Genomic DNA, 26,034 nt, shown 5'->3' on the forward strand with positions numbered 1-26,034 from the left:
TCATGTTGGGATGGGAAAGTACAGCATATCCTCTGCAAACTATATTAAATTTGTACTACTGCAGCAAATGAATGACGCAGCATGCACAAGACGCCTGAACCTATGACTTTATTCAACAGTTGTGCATCTGTGACATTGGCACGAAGGCAAAAGAAACTGAACTTGATCAAAAACAAAACAGGAAATGATAGAAAAACCAATGAACCAAGCACAATTTGATCAGTGTTTATAAAACTTGCAGACCATGCAAATCAAACCAGTCTCGCATCTAAAACATGAGGCTATGTGCATTAACCCAGTTATGATTAACATTTAAGCAAAAGCACAAATGCAGGATACTTTGTACTTGATACGTGCAGCAAATAATCACTTTACATTTTTGTCACTGAGGCAGATATGGCTTACTTTTGAAGCTGCAAACAGGAAATAATGTTAAAGAAAAAAAAATATAGTTGAATCATTTCAAGCTCCTTTCACTGACAACTACGGGTTGCCAATTTTGATTTCAGAACTTTCAACAGTATGGAAATTAACAAAAATCATTCACGCACAGCAGTGAGGGCAGCTGTGATGCACAGCTGCTTAACCTTAAAATAACTTCAAGATTTAATCATGGCACAATTTACTATCATTCACCATCTTACATATGTCATTCAAATTTCTCCCTTTGATGCACAAATGATAAATAAGCAATGTTTTCATACAGTTGGCTTCAGTAATTTATGCACATCTTTAAAGGAACAAACCTTATTCCCCATCCACGGATATAAAAGCAGAAGCATAAGAAAAATGTTTAGTGAGTATGAGCCCATCCAACTGACAATTCAGAGTTTGCACACCCACGCCAAAACTGATGCCAGGCCAAGTTTTGAGTGTAATCAGATCGACAACAGCTGAGATTAAAAACCAGCAAACATTTAACTGTTGGGCACAAAGCAACATTGCATAACCCCAGATTTTCTAAGTGTATGTGGTGGATGCACATGTTGCAAATTAAGCACTTATTCTGTAACTATACTAACACACTGGGTATGTTTCCTCTCCCACAGTGAACACTAAGAAGCAGATAATAATCAGTGTTGAGGAAACAAAATGTCACTGAGACCTTGGAGGAAGTGTGAGGCTGATCTGTTCACAGGCTAGCAAGAAAGCATTGTTAATGGCAGTTAATAAATTACTCGTCTGTATTAGGATATGGTAAATCTGTTCAATGAATGCATAGTTGTGTAGAGTCTCCTCCCCCCTCTCTATCTTAAAGGTGGGATCAAAGTCCAATGAATGCTGCTGCAGGCTGGAAACATTTAACCAATTTTTTTTACAAACACAAATCTGCTGTATTTGCCTCAGTCAGACTTGATTAAATTCAGGGTCCTCACAGTTAGTAAACATGGAAAAGAATACATTTATGGATAGATAATTTTATGGTTGTATGTAGACTCCCAAGTTTCACAAAATACAATTCTGTCAGAATTTGGCTTTACAGTAGTTTTTCACACTAACAGTCAACTCGCATTTGCAAATTAATTTAATACCTCGTAAACTAGTTGCATCTCCACAGGCTTAATAAATTGAACAAACAAAACAAAACAAAACGTATGACCAAATAAGAAAATATAATCAGCCACATACAACCATGAAAATGGCAGTTTTACTTGTGAATTGTTTGTATAAATGCATATCCTCAAGTTCCAACAGATTCATGAGCAAAACATTAAATGCTGGCCTCTTCCACTTGTGGCTGTCATAAGCACTCTTCATAATGTCACATTATGTGACCCTCTTCTACCTCCAGGATCTGCTCATTTGAGGTAAAAGTTGCATCTTTGCACAGGGGTCAAAGGTCAGATTACCCAATCATCAGCACTAATCTCAGCAGTCAGCCTGATGTCTTAAGACCTGATCACAGACCCACTGACGTAAACAGCAGTGTTCCTCTTCTCTAACATGGAGTTGCACTGCTCAGGCTCTCAAATCTGACATCGTTAAATCAGCGTGAAACCACATCAATATGATATAGCTCTGCGGGTGTGCAGTGCAACTGCAGTCAGTCCACCGACAGACGAACACCACCTGGCCCATGTGACCTCCCCTCTGTCTCAGTAGCTGGGCGGCTGGTAGCCGGCATCTACCTTGGGCGGGAGGTTTTGGGCGAGAGGAGGCTGCTGTTGGATGTCAGGCAAATTGCTGGGATAGGCTGTATAAGTAGTGGGGGTGTAAGTGGTGGGGGTGTAAGTGGTGGGATTGTAGGAGGTGGGGGCATAGGTTGGAGGATAAGGGGTGGCAATATCCGGCACCGTCTCCGTGTAGGTAGGGATGGCAACATCCTTTACACCATGGCGGAAACGACCCAGGGCGAAGTATGTTAGGATTCCCTGCATGATGAGAATAAAAATGATGAAGTCATTCAAGCTTCTGTGAAAAATGTGCAAGTAATTAATCACACGAGAGGCCGATGAGCATTTTTTTCAGCAATAACAGAAATAATGCAAATTTTACACAAGATTAAAAAATTAATGGGAGACACTCATTATGCACTGATGAGCCAAAAACACTGAGCATTCCTGCCTAAAGTGTTAAACCTCTGTTTTCTGCCAGAAGCAGCTCTGACCTGCTGAGGAATAGGCTAGAAATACAATTTGAAGGGCTCTGTGGTATCTGGCACCAAGATGTAAGCAGCTCTTTAGAGTGGACTTATTAGGCTTTTCCTTATCCTCTGTCATAGATACACTGTTATCTTAATCTTAATGAAAAGCTACAAGACTGGGGTTAACAAACACATCTAAGGGAATCAGTACATTTTCTAAAATGTTAAAGCACTCTTTTAAATCAGAAAAAAGCATCATCAAGTACACAATCAAAATATCTACAAAATACTTTCAAAACTAAATTTTACTGAATGATAAAGTGACTAAATCAAAGCCGCAATCCCACTCACCCAGGTGGCGATAGAGAAGAAGGAGAAAGCTATGGTGGCACGTGCGGCGTCTTTGGGGATTGAGTGGTCATCGGGAGTTTTACTCCACTGACTGGCCAACAGGCAGAAACACACAAACCACAGGAAGGTCCACACTCCTAAAACAAACATCCAGAGAAACAGACGCACAAATGATCACCTTTTCCTCACTGGATGGAGGAACAGAAGCGTTCAGCTGAAAATACAGATATGAAAAGATAAACAACAGGATTCCCCCGTCTCCATCTGCTCGCACGAAAACGCGCCGTTTTTCCAAACTAACACTCTTTTGCTTTCCTGAAGAATGGCTGACTGTGGAAAGCCGATGTCTGTTTATTTTCATCTGAATATGTGAGGTCATACTCCTCCTCCACCCTGCAGCTCATTCCACGTCTAATGTTGCAATGATGAATACTGCGTTATGTCAGGGAAACAGTCAGCAGCCTGTCCCAGATTACGCCAACACTCAGAGGCTTTCGACATGAACAAGTTCACGCTTTAGGAACAGCTTGAATGCATGAATCACTCACTTTCTTGCGTTTTTGACGATGGTGGTGAAAACACTTCAATCTATAATCTCCATAAGATGCTCAATTAGTTTATGATGTGATGACTGCAAAGGCTGTAGCCATTTAGCTCATGCCAAGTGGATGCGAGTATCATCTTGAAAGAGAGCACTCCCATCAGGACGCGAATGATTCAGAGAACCAAGTTTAAAGAAGAAAGAAGCGCCATTTCAACAATACGTTTGAGTTTATCTAGGTCACTGAAATGAATGAAAGAAGAAACACATATTTCTGACCTCAAAATCGGGAAATGTTCTGTTATTTTATTGTTTATCATAATTTGGTGTAGTATGAATGGCAATGGGAGAGCTCTTTATCCGTAGAAAAAATAAATAAATCTAAAACTTGTGAAAACACAGTTAAAATGCAAAAATCTATGCCTTCCACATTGCACATTGTCCAAAGCCATCCAGTGGACCAGACCTGAGTCTTTATTGGGCCCATTCTGGTCACTGGGCCTTTATGTTTGACACCCTTGCATTATAGGATTAAAGGTGATCACTAAGAGGTACTTTGTATTAACATGTAGTGACCCTTCCCTCTATGTCAGGAGTGGGTAATTCATATTCCCAAGGACAGATGCTCCAAAGGGAAACAACAGCACAAACAGAGTCGAGGGTACAATTCGGTGACTCTAATTAGCAGAGGTGAGGCCCAGGAGATAGCAATCACCTGTCAATCAAAGCAGCCATGCCCCAACTTTAACTCTTCACAGAATCCAAATGAGTGAGTTCTAAAAATGGTTTCGCCCTCTTTACAGCTGCTACGAATAGATAAATTACATATAGAGGCTGAAACTATGTTTGCACCAGGCTGTAAACACACTTCTGCAAACACACCCACCCACTTTGCATCACCACCAACTATTTTGCCTGTCATTGCCTCAGGTTTTTCTGTCAGTCTCTTCTTCCTTGTGCAATCTTTATAAAAATAAACGTTCATGCTCACCAGAGAATCCCAGGTCAGCAACGACAGCAAACCTCCTCTCCTCTGCGTTGCTCATAAAAGGCAGGTAAACGTCCAACACGAGGAAGGCCACACATGCCAGGAAAGCAATCACCCCGATACCGACTGCATAATGACACGCCGAGTCGTTGTGATTGAAGATGCATTTGGCCTCAGCTTCGTAGGGGGTGTTGACGTAGCCCTCTCCCGTGATACAGGCAAACACCACCATGGCAAAAATCTACAGAAAAAGAGAAAAGAAGGCGGGCATTAATGAAAACGAATGAAGAGTAAATAAACGCGGAATTGTTGGTAAAAGCTGATGTTTGCATCGCTCAAAATATCTCAAACTAATCAGGGTCCAGACATCCTCCTGGACTCAATTTATGAATGATGTGCAGGGATATCTCAGCCCTGGCAGAGGTGTCCAGTCTTAAGATGATCTTGTTTGACTTAATGTACATATAAACTTGTGACGCTCATAGCGAATTCAATAAGCTAAGAGTCAACAAAAACAGATATTTTTCTATCATGTGTAACATGTGCCGCAAATCCACCATTATAATATTGTTGTTTAAAAATAAAATTCATCCAATGTGATGTTCGGCATGTACAACTGTGCCCTGGAGAGCTACAATAGGCTAGACGAAGATACTGTGTGAGCAGTTTGGAGATACTTTAGGTTTGTTAAACCAACAAGTTCTACTTTTTTCTTCGTGGTTTAAAATAGAAGAAAAAAAAAAAAAAACACCCAGAAAACCTGATAAAAATGCAGCGGCAGCTCTGTCGCTGTCAGCTTCTTGCTCGCTCTCTCTTTAACATTTGTCAGGGTTATTGTCAGTTACAGTAACATTATCATCCTTTACTTGTTGTCTCCAATCATGCACACGGTGAAACAGACCAGAGGAGAGAAACCAGCATGACTTTAAACGACAGGAAAACACAGAAATGACTCTCATACCAAACTACAATGACAAAAAAATACAAATATTTTTTCTTGGTTGCACTATGCATTATTTAAGTAACTGATGAATAGTTACATTTATGTATTTATTTACTTGTTACATTTTGTTTCAGTCATTTTTTATGCCATGTCTGATGTTTACTTATAGTTAGGAATAAAGTTTATGAATTTTACACTGGACACTTTGTATTGCCAAGAACCCAACGACATCAGTGTTAGTACTAAAGAAGTGCTGTATCACTGTGTGTCTGTGTCTCTGCATCAAGCAGAGGTTGGATATTTAGAGTGAAGGTCACCAAAATGGGCAAAATGGATGGAAAACAACAATCTGCATTTTAGATATGCTGTTGTTAATAAACATAAAACCAAGAAAAGATCTTCACCTGTCTTTGGATCTGTGAGTTCAGTGTAGCTTACAGAACGTTGGCGTGCAGATCAAAAATTAAACCTGTTGGGCAAGTAAAGAACTTTGTGCTTTCAAGTGTTATTTGTTTTTCAGACCTTCAAACGTGTGAAGGTGTTTAACTCTTTGCAGGCATTACATGACCTTTTCAGCTCCTTCCAGACAGCCGTTGTTCTAACTTTATGAAAAATGAAAGTTCCTAGAAAATACGTAATGTGCTGTAGCATGAAGGCAACATGTAAAATACTTTTTAAGCAGACAATTCTTCAATGTGTTTTTGTATGCAACAGCTGGAAGTAGGATCAAAAAGAGGCTTGTTTTAGAACTCATGTGAGAAAGTTAGCAAACACCCCCAGGTTTGTCTTGTCTTCACACCACATCTATCAAAATGAAATGAAACTGTTTAGCAACAACAAAGTCACAAAAGCGGGTGATTTTTGTGGAAAATGGACAAGCTACATAATTATAACATAACATCTTTTCTTACTATCAACCCCTGAAATATGGACTTTCCTTCATGTTAGTATGTGGAGTGTTTATTCCCTCTGACAGGCTGTCCCGTGGTTGGCTTCTCTGTGCTCTGGTTACCCACCTAACCATGTGACCTACTTCTGAGTGCAGCTGCCTGCCATGTGATTCCTGAGATGCCACCAGCTCCCTAACATTGCTTATAATGAGATCTGGGAGGAGGACAGAGAGAGACTGTTTAACTGGTGGGAAGGGAAAGAAGGCCAAAGTCCTGCTGGTGGGATGAAACCAACGATACAGAAAATAAGCTGCAGACAGAGACATTGGAGAAGTGAAAAGCGGGGAGGGGGGTTCCCTAAAATGGAACAAAAGTAAGACAGGGACTTTCAGAGGAGTAGATGGAAATTTTTGTACATTTTTAAAAGAACAGAAAGTGTTTGTGCAATGAATAACAAATGTCGAACCGACGCACAAGTGTCACATGTTGATTTGAACTTTCAGTCAATAAGCAACGCAAATAAGATTTGTTTGGATGACTTGTTTTTGCATTAAACCTAAATGACACGCATTTAGTTACATAAATATACTGCAAATATACTGTTTCAGGGAAGGTGTAGCTACTTTTAATGGCCAGGAGCGAGTGTATGCCCTTTTTTGTTTCAGGTAAGGCTGTTATAGCCCTTCCACCCAAAAAGCAAACAAACAAACAAAAAACCCAAAACAAACAGGTGTGTAAAAATATGTAACAATACAAGTGATCAAAATAACAAAATATAAAGACTCTGTGGAAAAGAAACAACTGGACATACCCTTTATACAGGAAATGTCTTAAGTTTGTGGTCATATTGGTCAAAACTGATATTTAAACAACAGTTGCTGTTCATACTTAGAAAGGTCTCTCAATCATATGGAATTATAAGTGCAAACTCAGGAAGGCATGTAGGAAGTTTGCCCTGGAGAAGCTACGAAAAGCAGTAAGATGACTGAATGTAAGGTGAGTCATATTTACTAAGAAAACTGGTATAAAATAGGAAGATAAATCCCACAATCATGTTGTTGGAAAGTTCTGGGGAACTGGAGGCGGTTTGCACTTCTCCTTTTCCCATGTTTTGGAGCACACTATGTGGTAATGCGGTATTCTAATAAAGGTTAAACTGTGTTGAATGATATTGCAAAAGTTTTTGTAAAAAAAAAAAAAATTGCCTAGTTACAACAGCCGGGCAACATATTCCATTCACTGGTACACAATTCATTCGTGACACACAATATTGCAATAAATGCCAGCGTTAATGGAAAATGAAAAAAAAAAAGTTAAATAAAAACTATGATAACACTGGTCCCAGGACCAGGTGTGCTCCTCTTTTGTGCAATCATACATGCAGGTGTCATTTTCTAAGATTAAAATCACCAGAGATACACAGTGATCCAGCCTGGAAGAATCTGAGATGAGCACAGCTGCACTGCATATGTGTGCCAGTCACAGGGGGAGATCAGTAGCAGACATTCAACAAGCATAACAGAGTAGCGGGTGTCACCTTACCTGCCTGTTAGCCCCTGTTTACCACTGACACACACATGCACACAGACAACAGCTACAGCCAAGGGCACAGTCTGTCCTCATCTGCCACACTAAAAACTGTTCACTCTGCAGATTAATGTGTGCGCTCGTCTTTGCCCGGGCCTGTCCTGCACGGGAGAATATTAATCTTCATTTACAAAGCACACGACAGTCAAGCTTAGTACATTCTGTGGAGATGTCGTAGCTCGATTTCAACTAGGAAGTGTTCAAGGACAGAAAACGGTCCTTCGGTGTCTGCTCAGTCACTCAGGGTTGCACAACAGTATGTTTTTCACTATATCAACGGTCTCATTGAGATTCATTCATTTTGCACATCCCAAATTCTGCGTGCCTTAAGATTTACCCAGCAACAGGTGATTAGGGCTGTAAAAGTTCCGAGAACTTTCTCTCAGCACGATTTCCCCTTTTTAATGTAAACACCACCTACTCTGACGCTTCAGCCTCGAATAATAAAGACTTTTAAAAACATCGACTTCCATCCGCTGTGTGAAGTGAAATTATGAGAACGTAATCTTGTGGATTAGGATTATAAGGAGTTAATTATTAATGCCGATATCTGGCAGGTAGTGTTTTCCCGGAAGTGCAGTTTTCAGTCAGCAGCAGCGGGGGTGACCTGCGGCGCTGTCACGGAGAGTCTTGCTGTAAATACGACGCCCGCCGGAGGAAGCGCACAAAGCTGCCCGCTGTCCCGCGGCATTACCAACATATCTCATCTTCACCTCTGTGCGCGGACTTGCTCACATACCCCGCTGGACCTTTAGTTTCAAACACAAACAGCACTCACCCAGCTGAGAAAGCGCACGATGGTCTGAGGCTGGCGGATAAACTTGTAAAAGTCGAAACCTCCTCCTGCGAGCGCAGCTCCGTACGCACTTACACCGCCCGTCTCCTCCATGTCTGCCATTCAGCCGATCCTCCGGTGCGAGTAGACCTAAGGGGAAAGCAACGCTCCGGTCACAGTCGACTAAAACTACCAGCTACCGCCGCCTCCTGCACTCAAGTGGGACCAGCTCGGAGACACCTGAGGTAGCCGCTGTGCGCAGAAGGGGCGGAGCTACACAGAAAACTGTGGCCAAGTTACTCTTCAGCGGGAAATACGTCGTAACAAAACTTGGTGGCGAAGTAACTATCAGCTACTGTGATTGGTCCGCTCAGGATTACCGACGCTTACTGCGCGTTTTCGGCTACTGCAGTCTTCAGCGAGAGAACAACAACCATCGCGATAATACGATCATAACAAAAATGATAATAATAACAGCGTCAACATAAGGACTCAAAAACGCAGACAAACTATCAGAACTGATGAGATATGGAAACGCTAGTGGGACAAATAAGTTTGCCTCTGAAAAACAAACACACAAACACACACACACACACACACACACACACACACACACACACATCCTTGCATTTTATATCTAAGTGAGGAAATCTAATTGACACAATGCGTTCCCTAAACCTAACCTTCAAATATGAATGTCTAACCTTTAGCCTAAACCTAACAAGAACTTAACACACTAACACTAAAACCACATTTTGAGCGTCAAAAATGCCTTCAAACTTGTGTGGCTCAGAAATTGGTTGGTTACTTATATTAGTAGATAGACTGTAGTGAACATGATTTATGAAGGGGTTATACATAAAATAAAGAAATAACTTGTTTTGAAGTATTTTTTAATTCTGCATATTTGTGCCAATATTGTCATCAGTCCAGTCATTTTTGGTTACTTCCAGTAAGTTTTTAGAACTGTGATGTTATATTTGTTACAGTTTCTGCTGCCCCCTTGGCTAGATCTCTCTTGAAAAACACATTTTTAATGTCACTGACACTTTTTACCCAGATATATAAAGAATATATAAAAGTATGGTTGCAGCAGCTGCTTTTTGATAGGAATGCTCTTTCTGGCTCTAAATTACTTGATGTGATCGATATTTAGTGATATGACTCACCTATTTTTGACAGATTTTAGGTCAAAAAGCCATTTTTAAAAGCTTAAATTCCCTCAGTCATTTCTTGGCAAATACCGCCATGGAGGTAATGGTGTAGGGGTCATGTAGATTTCCCACTGAAGCATAATTCAGGAATGACCCTGTTTACCTGTTAAAGCTCTACAGAGGTTCCCTGCAGAAATCTTCATTTTCTGAGAGCCATTACTTACCAGAATTTCTAGAACTGGACCAATTACACCTACTGAATGGTTCTGCAGAGTTTGAAAACTGCAGGTAATGCACTGGTTCTTATATATAACTGAGCACTCAAAGTGCTCTTATACAATTTACCTCATTCACCGATTCACACAAGCACTTTTTTCTGTGCTTTTCATCTAGCATTCACACTCCGATAGATGCAGCAGAGCAGAATGGAGCAGACAACCAACCTTCAGATTGATAGGTGACCTGCTCTAGCTCCTGAGTTACAGCCACCCCAATGTATCAAATATGTATTCAATGTTAAATGTATGTTTTGTTTTATTTTAATGTAGTGCATTTTTATTCCAGGTGTGGTGAGGCTAAGAATAAAGAAGCTTATTTCAGACAAGAAAGCCAACTATAGGTCAAAATCTTGTGTTATTATCTGAAAATTTCACAGCAATGACACAAAATTTAAGTTATTATCTAATTTAGAAAAATACATTTTAGATATTTGAATTTTTAAAAGTAGATAATAACCCCAGATTTTTACTCATAGACGACGTATAGGTGGCAAAAAAAAAGTATTTTTTTCCAGTGGTAGATACAAGCTTACACAAATGGCGGCAACATTGTGCAGAACAGAAAGTGTGCAAAGTTTCTAAAAAACATTTTAGAAACAAATTGATTATTTGTCAAGTAACCAAGTGGTTTTACTGACTATAGTGGCCATAAGCTCATTCATGTATGACTAAAATTCATAAATTTTATAATGTAGTCAATTATGTGTTTCAAAAGTCTTTATCCAGAAATGAGTTAAGACAAACACGAATGTACAAACGAAAGATGATTTATTTAGAGAATTCTTGTATTAAACGTTTTACCATTCCACCCCCCCCCCCCCCCCCGCCCCAAAAAAATAAAATAAAATTTCTATGCTAAATTATATGCTATCATCATTTTTCACACCAAAATATAGATGAACTGATAACTTTGTAATAGTTTGACCAACAAATAATTACAATAAAATCATCATAGCCCAGACACAGTCTGAACAAATTTGTTGTTTTTAAATGTGTAATATTTAATATTTTCTGCAACACTCGGAGCTTGCTATATCCTGGTTTGTTAGCCAGTTTTCACTGCAAAACATTACAATGTAGAGGTTACGAGTGAAAATCATGATAAAAATAAACAAACCAAACAAACACATTAATTACCCCACATAACTTTCCTTAATCCATGCATACAAATCGCCCAATTCCTGTAAAGCACAAAGAAAAGCCGTGGAACAAGTAAACTGACAAACTCGTGTTAGAAAATAATTTTGCAATCAAAAATTATCACACAGGCACATATAAATATACAACTGGGGTCAAAAATGATTCCACTGGTTAAAGAGAGTTCTTTCTTTCTTAATTTTGTTTCCCTCATCCTCATCAGTATTAAACTTGGCACCTCTGACTTAACTTGTCCTTCACAATGTTTTACAGATAACTGGTAAAAGTGCTCATGCTGTAAGGACGCTGCAGCACTGACCAAATGTTTATTTCACTACAACAGTTCACGTTTAGAGAGCAAACATCCACGTAGTTCTTTAAACTGGTTCATCCTTCAAAGTCTTCTTCTGAATCTGGGGCCATTCATCTTCAGAGGATTCAGATGCCTGAGGGGAGAAAACAAACAAAATACTTCAACGGCTTGTTTATCTCTAACTGGGTAACAAAAGAAACGTATCTGGCCTCACCTGATCGAATTCATCCTCTCTCGCTGCTTTCAGCAGATCAGAATCATCACTGTGGACTGAAAAGTCCTATAAGAAGACATTATTGAGTGGTGCTTACTGTGCTGGGAGTAAAGTGGTACAATACAATCAGTATGTCATTGAATGCACTAAAGAAATCGCCACTTACCAGCTCGTCCTCATATTCAGCTTTGCTTCTCTGCATCTCCAAGCTCCACCTGCAAAGAGACAAAATGCACATGTAGGCTACAGCTGTCTTAAGAATGATTAAGTGTGCAAGCACAGACATTTTTATAGTCCCATACAAGGGAAGGAGAGAAAGGGGTGTGAAAAAAGTGGTCAAATTCAAAACAACTACAGTTACTTTAATACCCCAAAGTGATTCAATCTCCACAGACTTCCATGTTATTCATTTTATTTCATTCGTTATTTATATCTTAAACTGCTGTTAGGTTGTTGAAAGCTGACCCATTTTAGTGAAGTCAAAAATAAGTAAGTAGCATTTCATGTGACATTTTTTATAAGACACATTGATCACTTGTTTCAGTTCCATTATCATAAAAAAAACCCCCAACTTTTCCAAATTTCCAAACCACAGCACCCCATGTTCAATCTTAGCTCCCCAAATCTTACATGTCATTAAAGACAGGATCACAAATGTACTCATAGCTCTCTGGTAACCCTGTGATGGTGAGTCTTAACTGTAGACAAGAAGGGTGTAGCATCTAATATACAGTAGAGTTTTTCCCTTGATAGCTTTAATATTTAACCACAAACAAATAAGAATCTAGGCTTGAACATTACATTCATTGTTGCTGTTCTTTGAAAAGCCGCTGTGCTGCAAAAGGAAACAGGAAGCAGGGCCACTTTACTTTGTTACTTATAGTCCACCATTGTTTCTTTCAGTGGCCTATGGTGGATAACACCCCAATAAAAACAAAGAAAAACCTGACTCTTGAGGAAGTAGCACAGTTCCCTTCACATAGGAAGCATTGACATTATAGTTACTATACTTTTCAGCAGTTTCAGAATTAAACAAAGAACTCACAGAGACTTTTCTCCATACTGCCTCTTCCCTGAAACGAAAGTGAATAATGTTATTACTCAGCAGCAAATGCAAAGGCTGCAAAACGAGATGAAAGAAAAAGCATCTGTACTCACTGAAAATCACTCCAATCCAGCAACAAGCAGACATCAGGAAAATCAAAAAGGCAAAACTTCCAAATACAACTCCCACTACAAAGTCAGGAATGCGGTTCAGCACTAGAGGGGGAGGAAGATGAAGAGATGATTTAAGCTGTCACCTGGTATCTGTATGTTTGACTCAAATCAACTGTACCTTCTTTATCCAAATATCGTCTCTTGCTGCTTATGGCGGTGCTGTTGTCGAAGCTGTCTGATACTTCACAGTAGTACGTCCCGGCGCTTTCCCTCCCCACAGATAGCAGGAGTATCGATCGTTGTGGCATCTGGTCCACCACATAGTAGTAGGTTCCTCGATCCTGTAGGAGGGTTTTGTCGTGGAACCACTGATAGTGTGGATGTGATCCCTTCTCGGCTTTGCAGTAGAACCTCAGGCCAGTTACAGCGTAGTTTTCTCCAGTGTCGTAGTCATAATGCATTGTCACAGGTCCACTAACAGGGACTGTTGGATGCCAGAAAGGGATGTCAAGACAAATAGATGTTAACTGTAAAAACACATGCTTATCTCAGTAATTTCTTAACAGTTTTAAAAACATACCAACATGCAAGGGCAACCACTGACTGTATGTGGTCTGTTCTCCGTTGCTCGCATGGCATCTGAAAAAGCCTAAGTGGCGGTCCATGACCAAAGGAAGCTTAAATACGGAATGTCTCTTTTCCACTGTCATGTTGAAGACCTGCTCTTTCCCACGGTACAGCGAGTAGGTGATAGGCAGATCTCCTCGTGTTGAGTTACAGACAACCATCGCAAAATAATTTTGTGGCTCTTCCTTTAACACAGTGAAGGAGATGTCAGGGGTTGACACAAACTCTGAAAGAAGAGTAAGAAGAGTGATGTTATTTTGTTGATCTGCTGTCAAAAAAACAAACCATGATGAATTTACGAAAACATGACCAGAAGGATTTTTCCCCACAAAATGAGTGCTAACCTTTGACTGTGATTTCAATTTCAGAGCTGTTGGAGGTGAAGACTGTTTTGTTGAAGACGTTGGTAGCCACACACTTGTAGGAGCCACTGTCTTGAGGATTTGTTCTGAGGGTGACAAAGAAAACTATTCCTGTAATATTTGAATTTATTGTTTCCATAGACTGTACAGGAAAAATAGGTGTCAATATATGGCCAGCAGGGGGCAACTCCTCCAGTTACGTAAAAGAAGTCTAGAGGAGTTCTAGAGTCTATGAGAGATTGACTCTTAAATCATTTTCTGATAAGTTTATGGTCTAATCACACTAGTTTCAGGTCCCTGTTAGTTTCTGTTAGAGTCAAAAGAAGAATATCAGGTATGCTTTAGGGTGGGCCTACCTGGTAAATTAAAAACCTTGTATCTGTCAAAACATTTGGTCTGAATGACTGTTTTATAAATTAGCTGATGATTTCTTAATCAGTCTTAAATGATTATTCTTAATGGTTATGCAATGTTTTCTCTTGTTTAAACTGACAAACAGCAACATCTATGGTGGCCCTGAGAGGCCAAACGGACTGCAACTTAAGAAAACACCAGCAACAAGAAAAACGCTGCAAAAGCACACAAAACACAACGGAGATAGGAAAAAAGAAAACATAAATAGGAAAAAACAGATTTCCAAAAGCACAAGGGAAGTGTTTCTGGGGAGACAATAAACCGACGGACCAGTTGCAGGAACCAAAATATGCTAAGAATTGCGCTGGGAGACACTTGTGGAGAAGTGGAGGATCTATCGGTTTTGTGAGGAAAGAAAAGATGAGAGGTAAGTGTGTTAGTCTAACTATTAGCCTAAAAATCCATCATCAGTATTATATGAATCATGATAAAACACACCTACCATGTTTTGGGTTCCTGCAACATGTCCGTCGGGTTATTGTCTCCCCAGAAACACTTCCCTTGTGCTTTTGGAAATCAGTTTTTTCCTATTTCTATTTTCTTTTTTCCTATTTCCGTTGTATTTTGTGTGCTTTTGCAGCGTTTTTCTTATTACTGGTGTTTTCTTAAGTTGCAGGCCTCTCAGGGCCACCGTAAAACATCAGACATTTTGGCCCATTCTTCTTTAAAATACTACTTGATTTAATTGAGTTTTAGTAGTATTCATTTACGCACAGCCCTTTTAAAGTCCTGCCACAGCATTTAAATCAGAACTTGATTCTTTTCTTTTTCAGTCATTCTGTTGTAGATTTGTATGTATGCTTGGAATCATTACATGACCCAGTTTGGGCAAAGCTTTAGCTGTTGGACAGATGGCCTCACATTTGACTGTGCAATACTTAGAGGTGTTCATGAACAACTCAATGACTGAAAACATCTGTTGTTGCAAAACCAGCCCAAATCATCAGCTCTCCATCATGCTTGACAGTGAGTATGAGCTGTTGGCTGTGTTTGTATTTCACTAAACTTAAACTTGGTTGCAGTTGGTGATGATCAGGTAATCAAGTGCGTTTGATTTGCAGCACGTGGTTTTTTAGATAATCCTACGCTGTCAGAAGCTCAAATGTAAGTGGACTGTTGATTATTAGTAACATGCACCTGCTGGATTGCTTCATTTGATTGTCACTAACCTGTAGATCGTGAGCTGGTTGTCATAAATACGACGGAGGGAAGACGGCGATACAAGCTGATCACTGTGCAGCCATTTGTAGGAAATATAATTTCCAGCGCTAAGTTGACAGATTAGCTGAAGTGTTTCTCCCTCAAAGAAGTCATCTGGACCAGAATTGATGATCTGTGCACCTTTCACCGGCTCTGCAGGACAGACACAAGAACAGGCTGAGATCATGGTGCACTTTCTGAACAACAGTAATGCTTATTGATACTGACTACTGTTTCCCCAAACTTCAGCCCCCAACTTCAAAAACAAAAGCAGTTATGTTTTTTTTTTATATCCAAAGCACTGGTGAAACACAATGAAACAGTTTTATTAAAAAAAATAATTAAAAGATAATAAAGACAACCCAGAGTGATAGTCAGCAACTGTTTATATGCATATAAATAAAGGGACTCACCGATAACCTTTAAATAGTGTAGGTTGCTGGATGTGGAATTAATATGAGAGATGGAGTGGTTTTGTACGCTAGCCACACACTTCAGATAGCCATCATAACGCTTTTTGATAACCATGGGAATGTTTGCGGCCTCCCCTTCCAGTGAAGTGTATTCACCCAATGCCTTGTTGGGGTCATCCTCCCTGTAAAAAGGGTAGTAATTAGAAAAATGTCATCATTTAATGTAACGTGTCTCACCACAGTGGTTAAATTGAATGTACCCACTTAAATATCTGCAGCAGGATTTCGTGATTTATCGGGTGGTTCGGCACTTCACATTGAAACTCTACATACGTTTTCACCAAAGCCTCATTGGGGCCATACAGTTGTGGATGCCCCAGAAAAAACTGACCTATAAAGAATAGAAGGAAAGACAATGAAAATATCACAAAAAGAATCAACAACAACACAATTAAAATACACACATACAAACAGTAACACTCACTTACTGCTTTCCTTAAAGCAGCAGCACAACCCTGCAGGGATGAAAAAACGAGAAAGAAACTAAAGAGATTGGAAGATTTTAACATTGCGAAATATTAAGTTTACTGTGGTTCCCTTTGTGTTGCTTACCCAGAATGACCACAAAGAAGGAAGCAAGCATCTTCTGGAAAAACAACAGACTTTAATACAACATTAGTCCTTGAAAATTATTACAGGGAGCTGCTGTCAGACACAAGTGTGACAGTTGTCAGTTTTAAACTGTGTGTTTAGGCAATGCATGTGGAAAAGTACGCACACACCCTCTTCGAAACATGTGCAAATAACTGATAGTGTTACTCTGGACCTCCCTGCTCCGTGCCTCTGTCATATCAGCTAATTAACTGGTGTTGTTTGCTATGAATATCACGTGAAACACAGTGTAAAGTAAAACTGAAAGTAAGTGTTGTGATGTGTTTTTGCATTATTTTAATTAAAAAAAAAAAAAGCAAAAACACCAGAAACAAAAAGTAATCTAATCATTAAAAATTTATTTGCATCAAAATAACAGTATACAGGAGGTAGGCAATGCAATTTCGCACTTGTCTATAACTGAATGTTCCAACAGTGCCATGTAGAAAGTTCAGTAACCCAAGAACATTAAATATGAACATAATATAAACATTTAAAATTAAATATTGTATTAGGAGGTGAAGGAGTCTTGTGCATCATACTGTGACCTCAGTGATCTGAAAGAGAGAGAGAGAAATATGTTACAATCACATCTAAGGGAGCTGATTTTGGCTTAAATGCAACTTTTTCTGCTCACTTTTTTTTATTCTTGGATCCAGAAAAAACAGTTTTGCATGACTGACAGTTCAAAATAAGTGCCTTTGTGCAGTCACACATCTAAACACACAAACACACGAACAACAGAGAGCGAGGACTCTCAGGAACTGTTTTTGTTATTAGCTGGCACCACACATGAAACATCAGGGCACAAGCACACATACCAGTAGTTATGCAGGACACTGGTGTTGTGCCAAAAAGTGATTTCCAATGTCTTTGTGTTTTGTTTTTTTAACGTCTAATATCGTCGCTTATTTTAGCAAATAGACTGTAGTGAACAGGATTTATGAAGGATTTTTACGTAAAACAAGGAAATGACTTGTTTTTGAAGTATTTTATGACTCTGCATATTTGTGCCAATATTGTCATCAATCCAGTCCTTCTTGTTTACTTCCAGTAAGTTTTTAGAACTGTGATGTTATATTTGTTACAGTTTCTGCTGCCTCCTCGGCTAGATCTCTCTTGAAAAACACATTTTTAATGTCAATGACACTTTTTACCTGGATAAATAAAGGATATATACTGTAAAAGTCTGGTTGCAGCAGCTGCTTTTTGATAGGAATGCTCTTTCTGGCTCTAAATTACTTGATGTGATCGATATATATAGTGATATGACTCACCTATTTTTGACAGATTTTAGGTCAAAAAGCCATTTATAACAGCTTAAATTCCCTCAATCATTTTTTGGCAAATGCCAGTGTGGAGGTTATGGTGTAGAGGTTAAGAACTGACAAATAAATTAATGTTTTCTTGTTACAGTTAGGAACCATTGGTGCAGCTCACTAGTCTGTGGGTTTGGCATCTTCAAAATCTTCATGTAGTTTACATAGTTTGAGTCTGAAAGCTTATGCTATATATTTATGTCTCCTGTACACTGATTATTTCTTATCAGTTTGTTCAAGCATTTCCTATCAGATTCCAAAAATATCCCCCTGAGAAAAATATAGAATTTGTGCTCAGAACAGGAAAATTGACACACTAAGGAAAGTGGAGAAAAATGTGTTCCTTGTTTTATGTACCAAATGCAGTAGTTCTTTACAGAAATCCTTCAGTGAATTTACATATACTTATTTCTTAATTATAGGAAAGAAAGGGACATTAAGAGTGTGACTGGACACTAACATTTCACTGATCCTGAATAGTAGTATTATAGTTTTTGCTTGCATACCTGATTTTGAACATCACAATCTGTAGCAGTAGTATCAGCCATATTTCCCCCTGACTGGGGCGTCAGTTCAGACTGGAGTGCATCAGAGCTGGGGTGAGATGGCACAAACATTTATGAAGAGGATGATGTAACTAACAAACAATCCTTCCTTAGCGTTAAACAGTTTATAAAAGAAAATATGTAAAGAATGCACATGCAAATAATAACACAACAACAAAAGAGCCATATCAAAGTCCAGATATTTTAGATATGAGCCCGTTCGTGGTTAAAATATTTTGAAAGGCCAGAATATCTATATTCCATCGAAAAGCATAAACTTTGAAAGTTTCCAAGCAATAAGCAATAAGCTCAACTCTGTGCTGATCTCTTTTAAAGCACATTCGGTTCAGGTCATTTTAAAAAATTGAGCCACTTTGCAGCTGAATCGAACCCGTCTGACTCTTCAGAAATTAAGTCAAACTCCAAGATGCTTTGACTGTAACAGCTTACCTATGGAGGTAAAGCTCAGTGACATTTGAATATATATATTTTTTAAAGCATACAGACTTGCTTTAATGTGATTATGTCTCAGTATTTCATTGTAAGGTTACTGTATTTCAGCTGTTTTTATTATTTTCTGTTTCATCGTTTGTGTTTTCTGTCTTTTTTTGTTATTCTCTTTCCAGATTTTTACTTATTTTTACTTAATCAATTTAGCTGCTGGGTTGTCATGTAAATTCCTTCTTTAAAGTGTTTCATGAATAAAACAATAAATAAAAATATTTGTTATTATTATCTGCCCCCCCCCCCCCCCCAAATACACTGCAATGAATTGCATGATACATTTTTAAGGAATAAACTGCAGAACAATACCACATGTAGCAAATATGATACAAACTACAACTCTTATATGCAAATTAGTATTTAATTTATTTTTTTTTACTTCATCAGAAAGTTCGCTAAATACTCCATTAAAAAAAAAGAATTTTCTTGCATTATTTCATTTTTCAGGCTTTAAAGTGTTATGTAAATATAAGATGATCACACTTAGTTATAGTTGGAGTGTTTCAGGTGTAAAACTTACTTTGCTGGAACACTGTTGGTATGAGCTGGAACAACAGATAAGATGACAAGAAGACAAGAAGTTTTAATAGGAGTTCCTGCGTGTGTACCAATCAGTGGATTCCTGGTTCTCACACACACCTTGCTTGTTTTCAAACATCTTGTACACGCAGGCTGAACCCACTGCTAGCATGAGGAGAACGAAGCAGCAGAATGCGATGGTGACAGCTTCTGTGATGTTCATGCAAAAACCTGAAAGAGATGAGACGAAGACAGTTTCACACTCTGAGGCAGCGCACACACTGCTGCACAAAAGTTTAGGGTCACCTGTGACATCTACAAGTTTGAATGAACTGCATATTTGTTTTGAAATAAAATAGTATAAACTGTACCAGAAATGTTGCAAATGACAAGCAATAAGCAATAAAACGTTATCAATCAATCATTAATGACTTTTAAATGACAGTTACATTTTTACGCAATTTTGTTTTCATTAAAAAGGCCAAAGGCTATTCTAACAAAGGAAGAACATTCAATGCTGGAAACTTGCAGGACTGAGCAAGAATACAAAGAGTCTCCTGACAGAGACACAAACACCTCATTGTCTCCCTTTATCAAATGTTTCCCACAAACCTCGAGCTGCAAAATTGCTACAGATGTCCAAATATGTTTGGATTAAAAAGAAGAAAATTTGTGTAAAACAGAACAAATCTGTCAAGCCTCATGGAGGAAATGTTCTGGTTTGGGGTATGATGTGGAGGTAAATATAAGATTTGTGCAGATTAAAATGGATTTAGCTGACAGACGTTTAGGATCGCTCTTGTCGGGAGCCAGCTTCCTCGTACAACAGGTCAATCAGCACAGATCCAAAATATGCAAGAATTATGTAAGAAAGAAACAGCTGGTTGTATGTCTGGCTGGGCCACCAAACACATCTGTTTTTGCCTATTGAGGTGATGTTTTTGCATCTATTCAGTACCCATGAAACCAGTCTCACTTGTAGGTGGTGCTTTGTGTACAATGGAGTTCACAAACAAAAAGCCCGCTGAAATTCACTTTCTTTTAAAAAGTGCAATGCAAAAAACTCAAAATCTGAAAAAAGGGGGTGAGAGCAGAAGATCGCGATAGAGACTGCACTAGGATCAGAACAGGAAGTTTCACTAACGCTAAACAGCCAAAGCAGGTTATGTCACAAAGACAGGCAGAGCTACGTGGGGGTGGGGGGCACAGGTGAACACAACTGACAACAGGTGAGAATAATGAGGACTCAAAAGAAGACAGACAGGAAACAACGCTGACACAGGGCACAGGAGAAAACATCCTTCAAAGTAAAAGCAGAGAATAACCCAAAGAGACTGACAGGCATGAATACTGACACCTACTACTAACAAGATGACGCAGGAAGCACAAGGGGGGCTATCATGATAATCAAGAACCCTCTTTTCTTCTTCTTCTTTCAGCTGCTCCCTGTAGGGGTCTGCCACCATCTCACCCTATCCCTAGCATCCTCTTTTAATCCTAAATGCAAGAAATCACAAACCAAAACTTATTACTATAAACAAAACAAACAAAACTAAAACAAAACCAGACCTAAGATTTGTAATACACTAGAATGACAAAGGAAGCATAACAGGAATCCTAACTATAATCACAAAAATCAAGACTTTAGACACAAAGAAAGGGTGGAAAAAAAAGAAAATTAAAGAATTCAAAAAAATGAATTACTGACAATCAATGAAGACTACAATGCTGTAACTCTACTCCTTGGACAAAAGTAGAATTTAAAGGGCAAAATAACTTCAAATTCATTATTTAATCGACTGTACTTTTCATCACTCTGCACTTTCATTTAATAAATACAAATATTTTAAAATATTTAGATTTTTTTTTTTTTTTTGCATGACCCCAAACTTTTGTGCAGAAATAAGATTAATAAAACAAACAAAATATTTTTACTTTGACTTGGTGGCGTTTCGGTTGAGGACGCTGCTTGAGACATGGAGTTGACTGAAGGCATAAAAAGTGCAGAAACCCACAGGAAGACACATTTATATTAAATGATGCATGTGAACAAAAGCCTGGGTTGAACAGAAATCCTTTTTAAAGCATAATTTGGCCTTCTTGGAGAGAGCTAGACAAAAAGCTCAATACCACACTCATGTCTGGACTGTGGCATAAAGATTCAAGGGACGGTCTTAAGGTGGAAATGATCTATCATGACTGCTTATTTCAATTGGTACTGTATGTTTTCTTGCAGAGAACCATTACATGGAGTTTATAAACCTCAATAATAAAGCAAGTTAGTATACTTCCCAAAATGACTACTCCACAAGTTTTACTCCTCTCTTAGTCCTGGTCTTTCACCTGTGACTTGGACCAGCTCAGCTGCACTCTCCACCCAGGGCCCAGAGTCATCGTAGCTGTCCCTGGCCCTGCAGCGGTAATACCCAGACTCCTCAGGGCTGAGCTTAGTGAGGATGAGGGATCGTCTTCGGTCAGCGAAGGCAATGTGAGGCAGGATGGGCTGAGTGTGGGAATCCGGATGAGACTCAGAGGGAAGGACAGAGTCATTGAAGAGCCAGGAGATGTAAGGAAAAGTTCCTCTGCTGACGTGACAGCTCAGCCTTGCTGTAGTCAGTTTGGAATCAGCTGTGTACAGATATTCCACCTCCACTTTCACATTTCCTCCAACTGGAACTTGACAGACAAAGAAGAAGGAAGAGAGGGTCACAAATCTCACATAAAATATAGACTTCATGTAAAACATATCAATGCAGAGGTGTCTTAAACATGCAGTCTTTCTAATGGCCAGCAGGGGGCGTTTCGTCTGGTTGCAAAAACAAGTCTAGAAAAACGACGCTTTCCTCATGAATTTGTGCTCTTAGGTTTGAGTCTACTTGTCTTGGTCCTGTGTCTGTCCTTACTTAAGAGTTTTCCTCTTTGTGATTTTCTCTATTCTTGTAATTCTAGTTTCGTTTTTTTTTATTATGTGTTTGAGCTTTTTAATTTTTTCATAGGTTGAGTTTTCAGTTTGTTCCCATGTCTTGTTGTTAATTCTTGGTCTGTGGGAGCCGTGTTTATGTTTTAGTTACTTCCTGTTTTATTTTGGCAGCGTCTGTGTGTTTAGTATTTAGTTTTACTTCTCTGTCTCTTCCAGGTGTCTCTCACCTCTTTGTGGATATAGCTGCTGCCTTCCTTTGTCGGCCTGTTCAGTTCAGTTCTCCCTGCTGATTATGCTTTATGACTTTTTCAGACATTTGGATTCATTAGTTGATTCTCTGTTGTGGATTTTCATAAACCTCAACTAAATAACGGTCAGTCTTTTGTTTTGGATCCTTTTCTGCATCAACACTTACTGAACGCAACTTCAATTCAGTTCAGTTTTATTTAAATAGTGACAAATCACGATGGAAATCCTAGATAATCCCCCGATCTGAATCGTTTACACATTGAACTTCATATTGTATTGTAATGTAAGCATCTCTAATGGGCAACAGGAGAAAGAATGCACCTTTAAGTCACTTTTGCATTGGTTGCATCCATCTACAGTCTATGGTAAAGACCGAGATCATTCACACATCTTCATACCTACTTCCAGGTTCACAGGCTCACTTGTGAGGTCCTGATTCTCGGTTTTCACCCGGCATCGTGCCTCTCCCATGTCCAGCTCGGGGACTACGACTACAAGGAACCAGGCAGCCAGGGTCTGAGCTGCTGTGACGGAGTTCACTTCTTTACCGTCTAGTAAAAGATACAAGTTCACCGGAGGGCTCCCTCTTGTTGACCAGCACGTCACATTGCCATGGTAACTGGTTCCCTCTTTATGAACGGAGAAGGAGATCTCTGGCTTTGAAACATAGACTGGTGCAGGAGGAAGGAGGAAGAGTTTTAACTTCACTGAAATGGAAAAAATATCAATCCCTCAGTGCTAATGAAAACTCATTAAAAATGCCCTCTGGGAACATTACAATGGACCTAATTGCATGCAAATCTATTCAGTGTTTCATGAGATATTTCTGAACTAAACTGGCTGATAGCGCCAAGTAGCAAACGTAGTATTTATAAACTTTGTAAATTCTGTTAATATGTACCTTTGATTGTCACCTGGACCTCTGTGCTGCTGGAAATCCTTTTGATCCCATTCACGCTGGACCAAGCACTGCAAGAATAATTTCCAGCATACTCAGGAGTTACCCTCTCCACCAGCAGCTTGTTTTCCACAAAGTGGAAGGAGAGAGAAGTCGAAGATGTTATTTCCTTCCTGTTAAAAAACCAGCTGTAGGAAAGGTTGGACCCCATTTCAGCGTCACAACTCAGGGCCATGCGTGACCCCTCGTATGCAACTGGGGGGAAGGGTTCAGAGGTCACTCTGGTATATGATGGTGGAGCTGGAAATCAGGGAATAAAAGACAGTTGGTGAAGAAAAGGGGAAAGTCAGTTGAGTAAGCTTTAATGAACTACCCAGCATCCGATACTCACTGACTACTCTCAGCTTAATGCTGTTGCTGATTTCTCTGGTTCCTCCAGCTGTGGCCCTGCAGTGGTATGACCCTTCTGACGCTGCAGTTACTTTGATAGGGAATGATGCAACTTGGCCACCTTGAAAATCTCTATTGCGGCCAATTCGCACACGTCCATCCTTTATCAGCTCATAGATGACTGGTGGGGAGACGTTAGATGCAACACAACGGAAAACCACCCTCGGGCCACTGAAGGCCAGGTCAGGACCAGTCAGCACCGGGCGAAAAGAGCTTGATCCACCTAAAGAAGCAAATGAAACAACTGTGCATGCAAACTTGAAACTATAAAAAGATTTAAAACTATGCTCAATAACACCGGCTAAGTACCGTTCAGTCTATGTTGCTACTCTTACCTGTGACCTTAAGCTGTGTGTAGTGACTGAAGGAAGATTGTGGGTTGAATTGTAGAAATTAGGTTCTTAAAAAGGGTGACTGGGGTCGGCCTCAGAGACAAGGTGATGAACTCTATGATATGTTTGCTCAGCGTAAAGATGCTATTCAGCATCAACATGCAGCGACCTAGGTAAGTGACTTTGAGCGTACAATTGTGGTCAGAAGTTTATTTACAACTTGCGTGGGCATGGGTTTCATTGTAATATTGGACTTTTAATGATTTATTTGAACTGTTTTTCCCAGGCTGTAATGTTAGTACGACACTGGTACAAAATTATAGATACCTTTGATGTATGGAAAAAACATATGTATGTGGAATTTTTTCCCCCCTTCCTGATTTCTTAGTTTTGTTTTGTTTTTTTTAAATATTCGTCACTCTTTAAAGTTTCAGATAATCAAAAACATTTTTAATGTTAAACTAAGAAGTAAATGCAAAAGCTCTCCAAACCTACCTGGACTTATCTGGAAAGGTAATTTCCCCCGCTTGTTAAATCATGAATTATTTGGGAATTTTTAAAAGCTGATTTCATTTTCACTAGCCACACCCAGGCCTGATTACCGGCAGACCTGTTGCATCAAGAAATCACGTAAATACAACCTTTGAGAGGTGATGTTAGAAGAGATTCAGATTATCTGAGGCAACTGTGTGATGATATCATGTCAAAATGGACCAAAATCTCAGAGGGATGTTTACAGCACTTTGTGGAATCACAAAAGCTTTTCAGGCCATGTTAGGCAAAATTCAATGAGTTGTGACACAAATTACAAAAAACATTCATTTCTTTAAAATTAAGAGTAATATGTAATCTATTACTTTTCTTTTAGTAACAACCCCAGCAATGGTGATTTGCACCTTACAGGGACCAGTCTTTAACTGCTGTTGGCAATTTTGTACATCAATAATAATAAAAAGGTCCTAAATCACATACAGGACACTCATTAAGCCATTTTGCTTTATAGAATTTGAAAAGTGGTTTTCCTGGTATTACCGACTACTGACTGATATCTGTAATTACAGCCAGCAGACACAGGGAAAACAAAGACACATTAGAAGTTTTATGCTGTGAAACAGCAGGGATAACCACAGCACCACTATGCTGACTGATACAAAATGAAACACATCAGACATTATTGAATGCTTTTCATTAAAGTGAACAATAAAACTTTAAAATCTAAAGAAAATATCAACTTTCTTGTTGTTTTTGTTCGAACACTGACTGTCCACATTACTGTAACCTTGTTTCTGAGAGTATTTTTAAGAAGCAAACATCTGAAAAGCGTGAAGATCTCTGTCATCTTAGCCACATATCTTAAGCACCCAGTTAACACACTTACTTATCTTGACGAGGAAACTTGCCACAGCTGGAAAAAACAACACACACATTAACAATATTATTCAATAATAACAATAATAAATTTTCCCAGTTTTACATCAAATTAATCAACTCACCCAAAACTGGCAAAAAATTAAGAGCCTGACGTTTCTCCATAACCCTCTCATGTACCTTTGGGCATGGTTTCTTCAGCTTGCCAAGGCTTGCAAGGGTGTTACACATGTGTTGCAAGCAGATAACATACTGGGCTGTTAACTTCATTTTAAGGATCTCTGTGATGTCAAATGCAAATATAGCTAAAATGTGCACAAAGATTTTGATCAAATTGGAGAAAAACATGC

The 26,034-nt window shown here is 39.1% G+C and overlaps 3 protein-coding genes across 3 annotated transcripts; all 3 read right to left on the reverse strand.

The window, feature by feature from the left end:
• Positions 1-1,134: 1,134 nt before the first annotated feature.
• Positions 1,135-8,970, reverse strand: syngr2b (synaptogyrin 2b). Its single transcript, XM_080880493.1, has 4 exons — positions 8,663-8,970; positions 4,468-4,705; positions 2,936-3,072; positions 1,135-2,372 (listed from the first exon to the last, which is right to left on the reverse strand). The coding sequence occupies exons 1-4, from the start codon at positions 8,780-8,782 to the stop codon at positions 2,097-2,099; spliced, it is 771 nt and encodes a 256-aa protein (XP_080736619.1). The 5' UTR covers positions 8,783-8,970; the 3' UTR covers positions 1,135-2,096.
• Positions 8,971-10,921: 1,951 nt separating this feature from the next.
• On the reverse strand, positions 10,922-16,670 carry LOC308395662 (platelet endothelial cell adhesion molecule). The gene is made up of 13 exons (XM_080880577.1): positions 16,542-16,670; positions 16,418-16,444; positions 16,194-16,320; positions 15,930-16,111; positions 15,486-15,669; positions 13,885-13,988; positions 13,494-13,766; positions 13,092-13,397; positions 12,914-13,015; positions 12,801-12,828; positions 11,922-11,970; positions 11,756-11,821; positions 10,922-11,674 (listed from the first exon to the last, which is right to left on the reverse strand). Exons 1-13 carry the CDS (start codon positions 16,570-16,572, stop codon positions 11,606-11,608), a joined length of 1,548 nt encoding a protein of 515 aa, XP_080736703.1. The 5' UTR covers positions 16,573-16,670; the 3' UTR covers positions 10,922-11,605.
• Positions 16,671-17,116: 446 nt separating this feature from the next.
• On the reverse strand, positions 17,117-25,874 carry LOC308395989 (Fc receptor-like protein 5; the record flags this gene model as incomplete). Its single annotated transcript, XM_080881049.1, has 10 exons — positions 17,117-17,137; positions 18,406-18,493; positions 19,469-19,493; positions 19,588-19,698; positions 21,403-21,453; positions 21,811-22,143; positions 23,035-23,307; positions 23,538-23,834; positions 23,926-24,207; positions 25,865-25,874. The coding sequence occupies 10 exons, from the start codon at positions 25,872-25,874 to the stop codon at positions 17,117-17,119; spliced, it is 1,491 nt and encodes a 496-aa protein (XP_080737175.1).
• Between the last annotated feature and the right edge of the window lie 160 nt (positions 25,875-26,034).

This window comes from Rhamphochromis sp. 'chilingali' (assembly GCF_963969265.1).
Source record: "Rhamphochromis sp. 'chilingali' genome assembly, chromosome: 4".
In the NCBI taxonomy this organism is placed as follows: Eukaryota; Metazoa; Chordata; class Actinopteri; order Cichliformes; family Cichlidae; genus Rhamphochromis; species Rhamphochromis sp. 'chilingali'.

Bases quoted from the DNA above. Each gene is read 5' to 3' on its own strand.
- syngr2b (XM_080880493.1), bottom strand. From the start codon at position 8,782: ATGGCAGACATGGAGGAGACGGGCGGTGTAAGTGCGTACGGAGCTGCG. The intron at 3,073-4,467 runs GTGAGCATGAAC...TGTTTGTTTTAG, and splicing joins TGCTGACCTGGGATTCTCTG to GAGTGTGGACCTTCCTGTGG. The intron at 2,373-2,935 runs GTGAGTGGGATT...CTCATCATGCAG, and splicing joins TCTTCTCTATCGCCACCTGG to GGAATCCTAACATACTTCGC.
- LOC308395662 (XM_080880577.1), bottom strand. From the start codon at position 16,572: ATGCTTGCTTCCTTCTTTGTGGTCATTCTGG. The intron at 16,321-16,417 runs GTAAGTGAGTGT...TATTCTTTATAG, and splicing joins CTGCTGCTTTAAGGAAAGCA to GTCAGTTTTTTCTGGGGCAT. The intron at 12,829-12,913 runs GTGAGTACAGAT...CTTTCGTTTCAG, and splicing joins CTGGATTGGAGTGATTTTCA to GGAAGAGGCAGTATGGAGAA.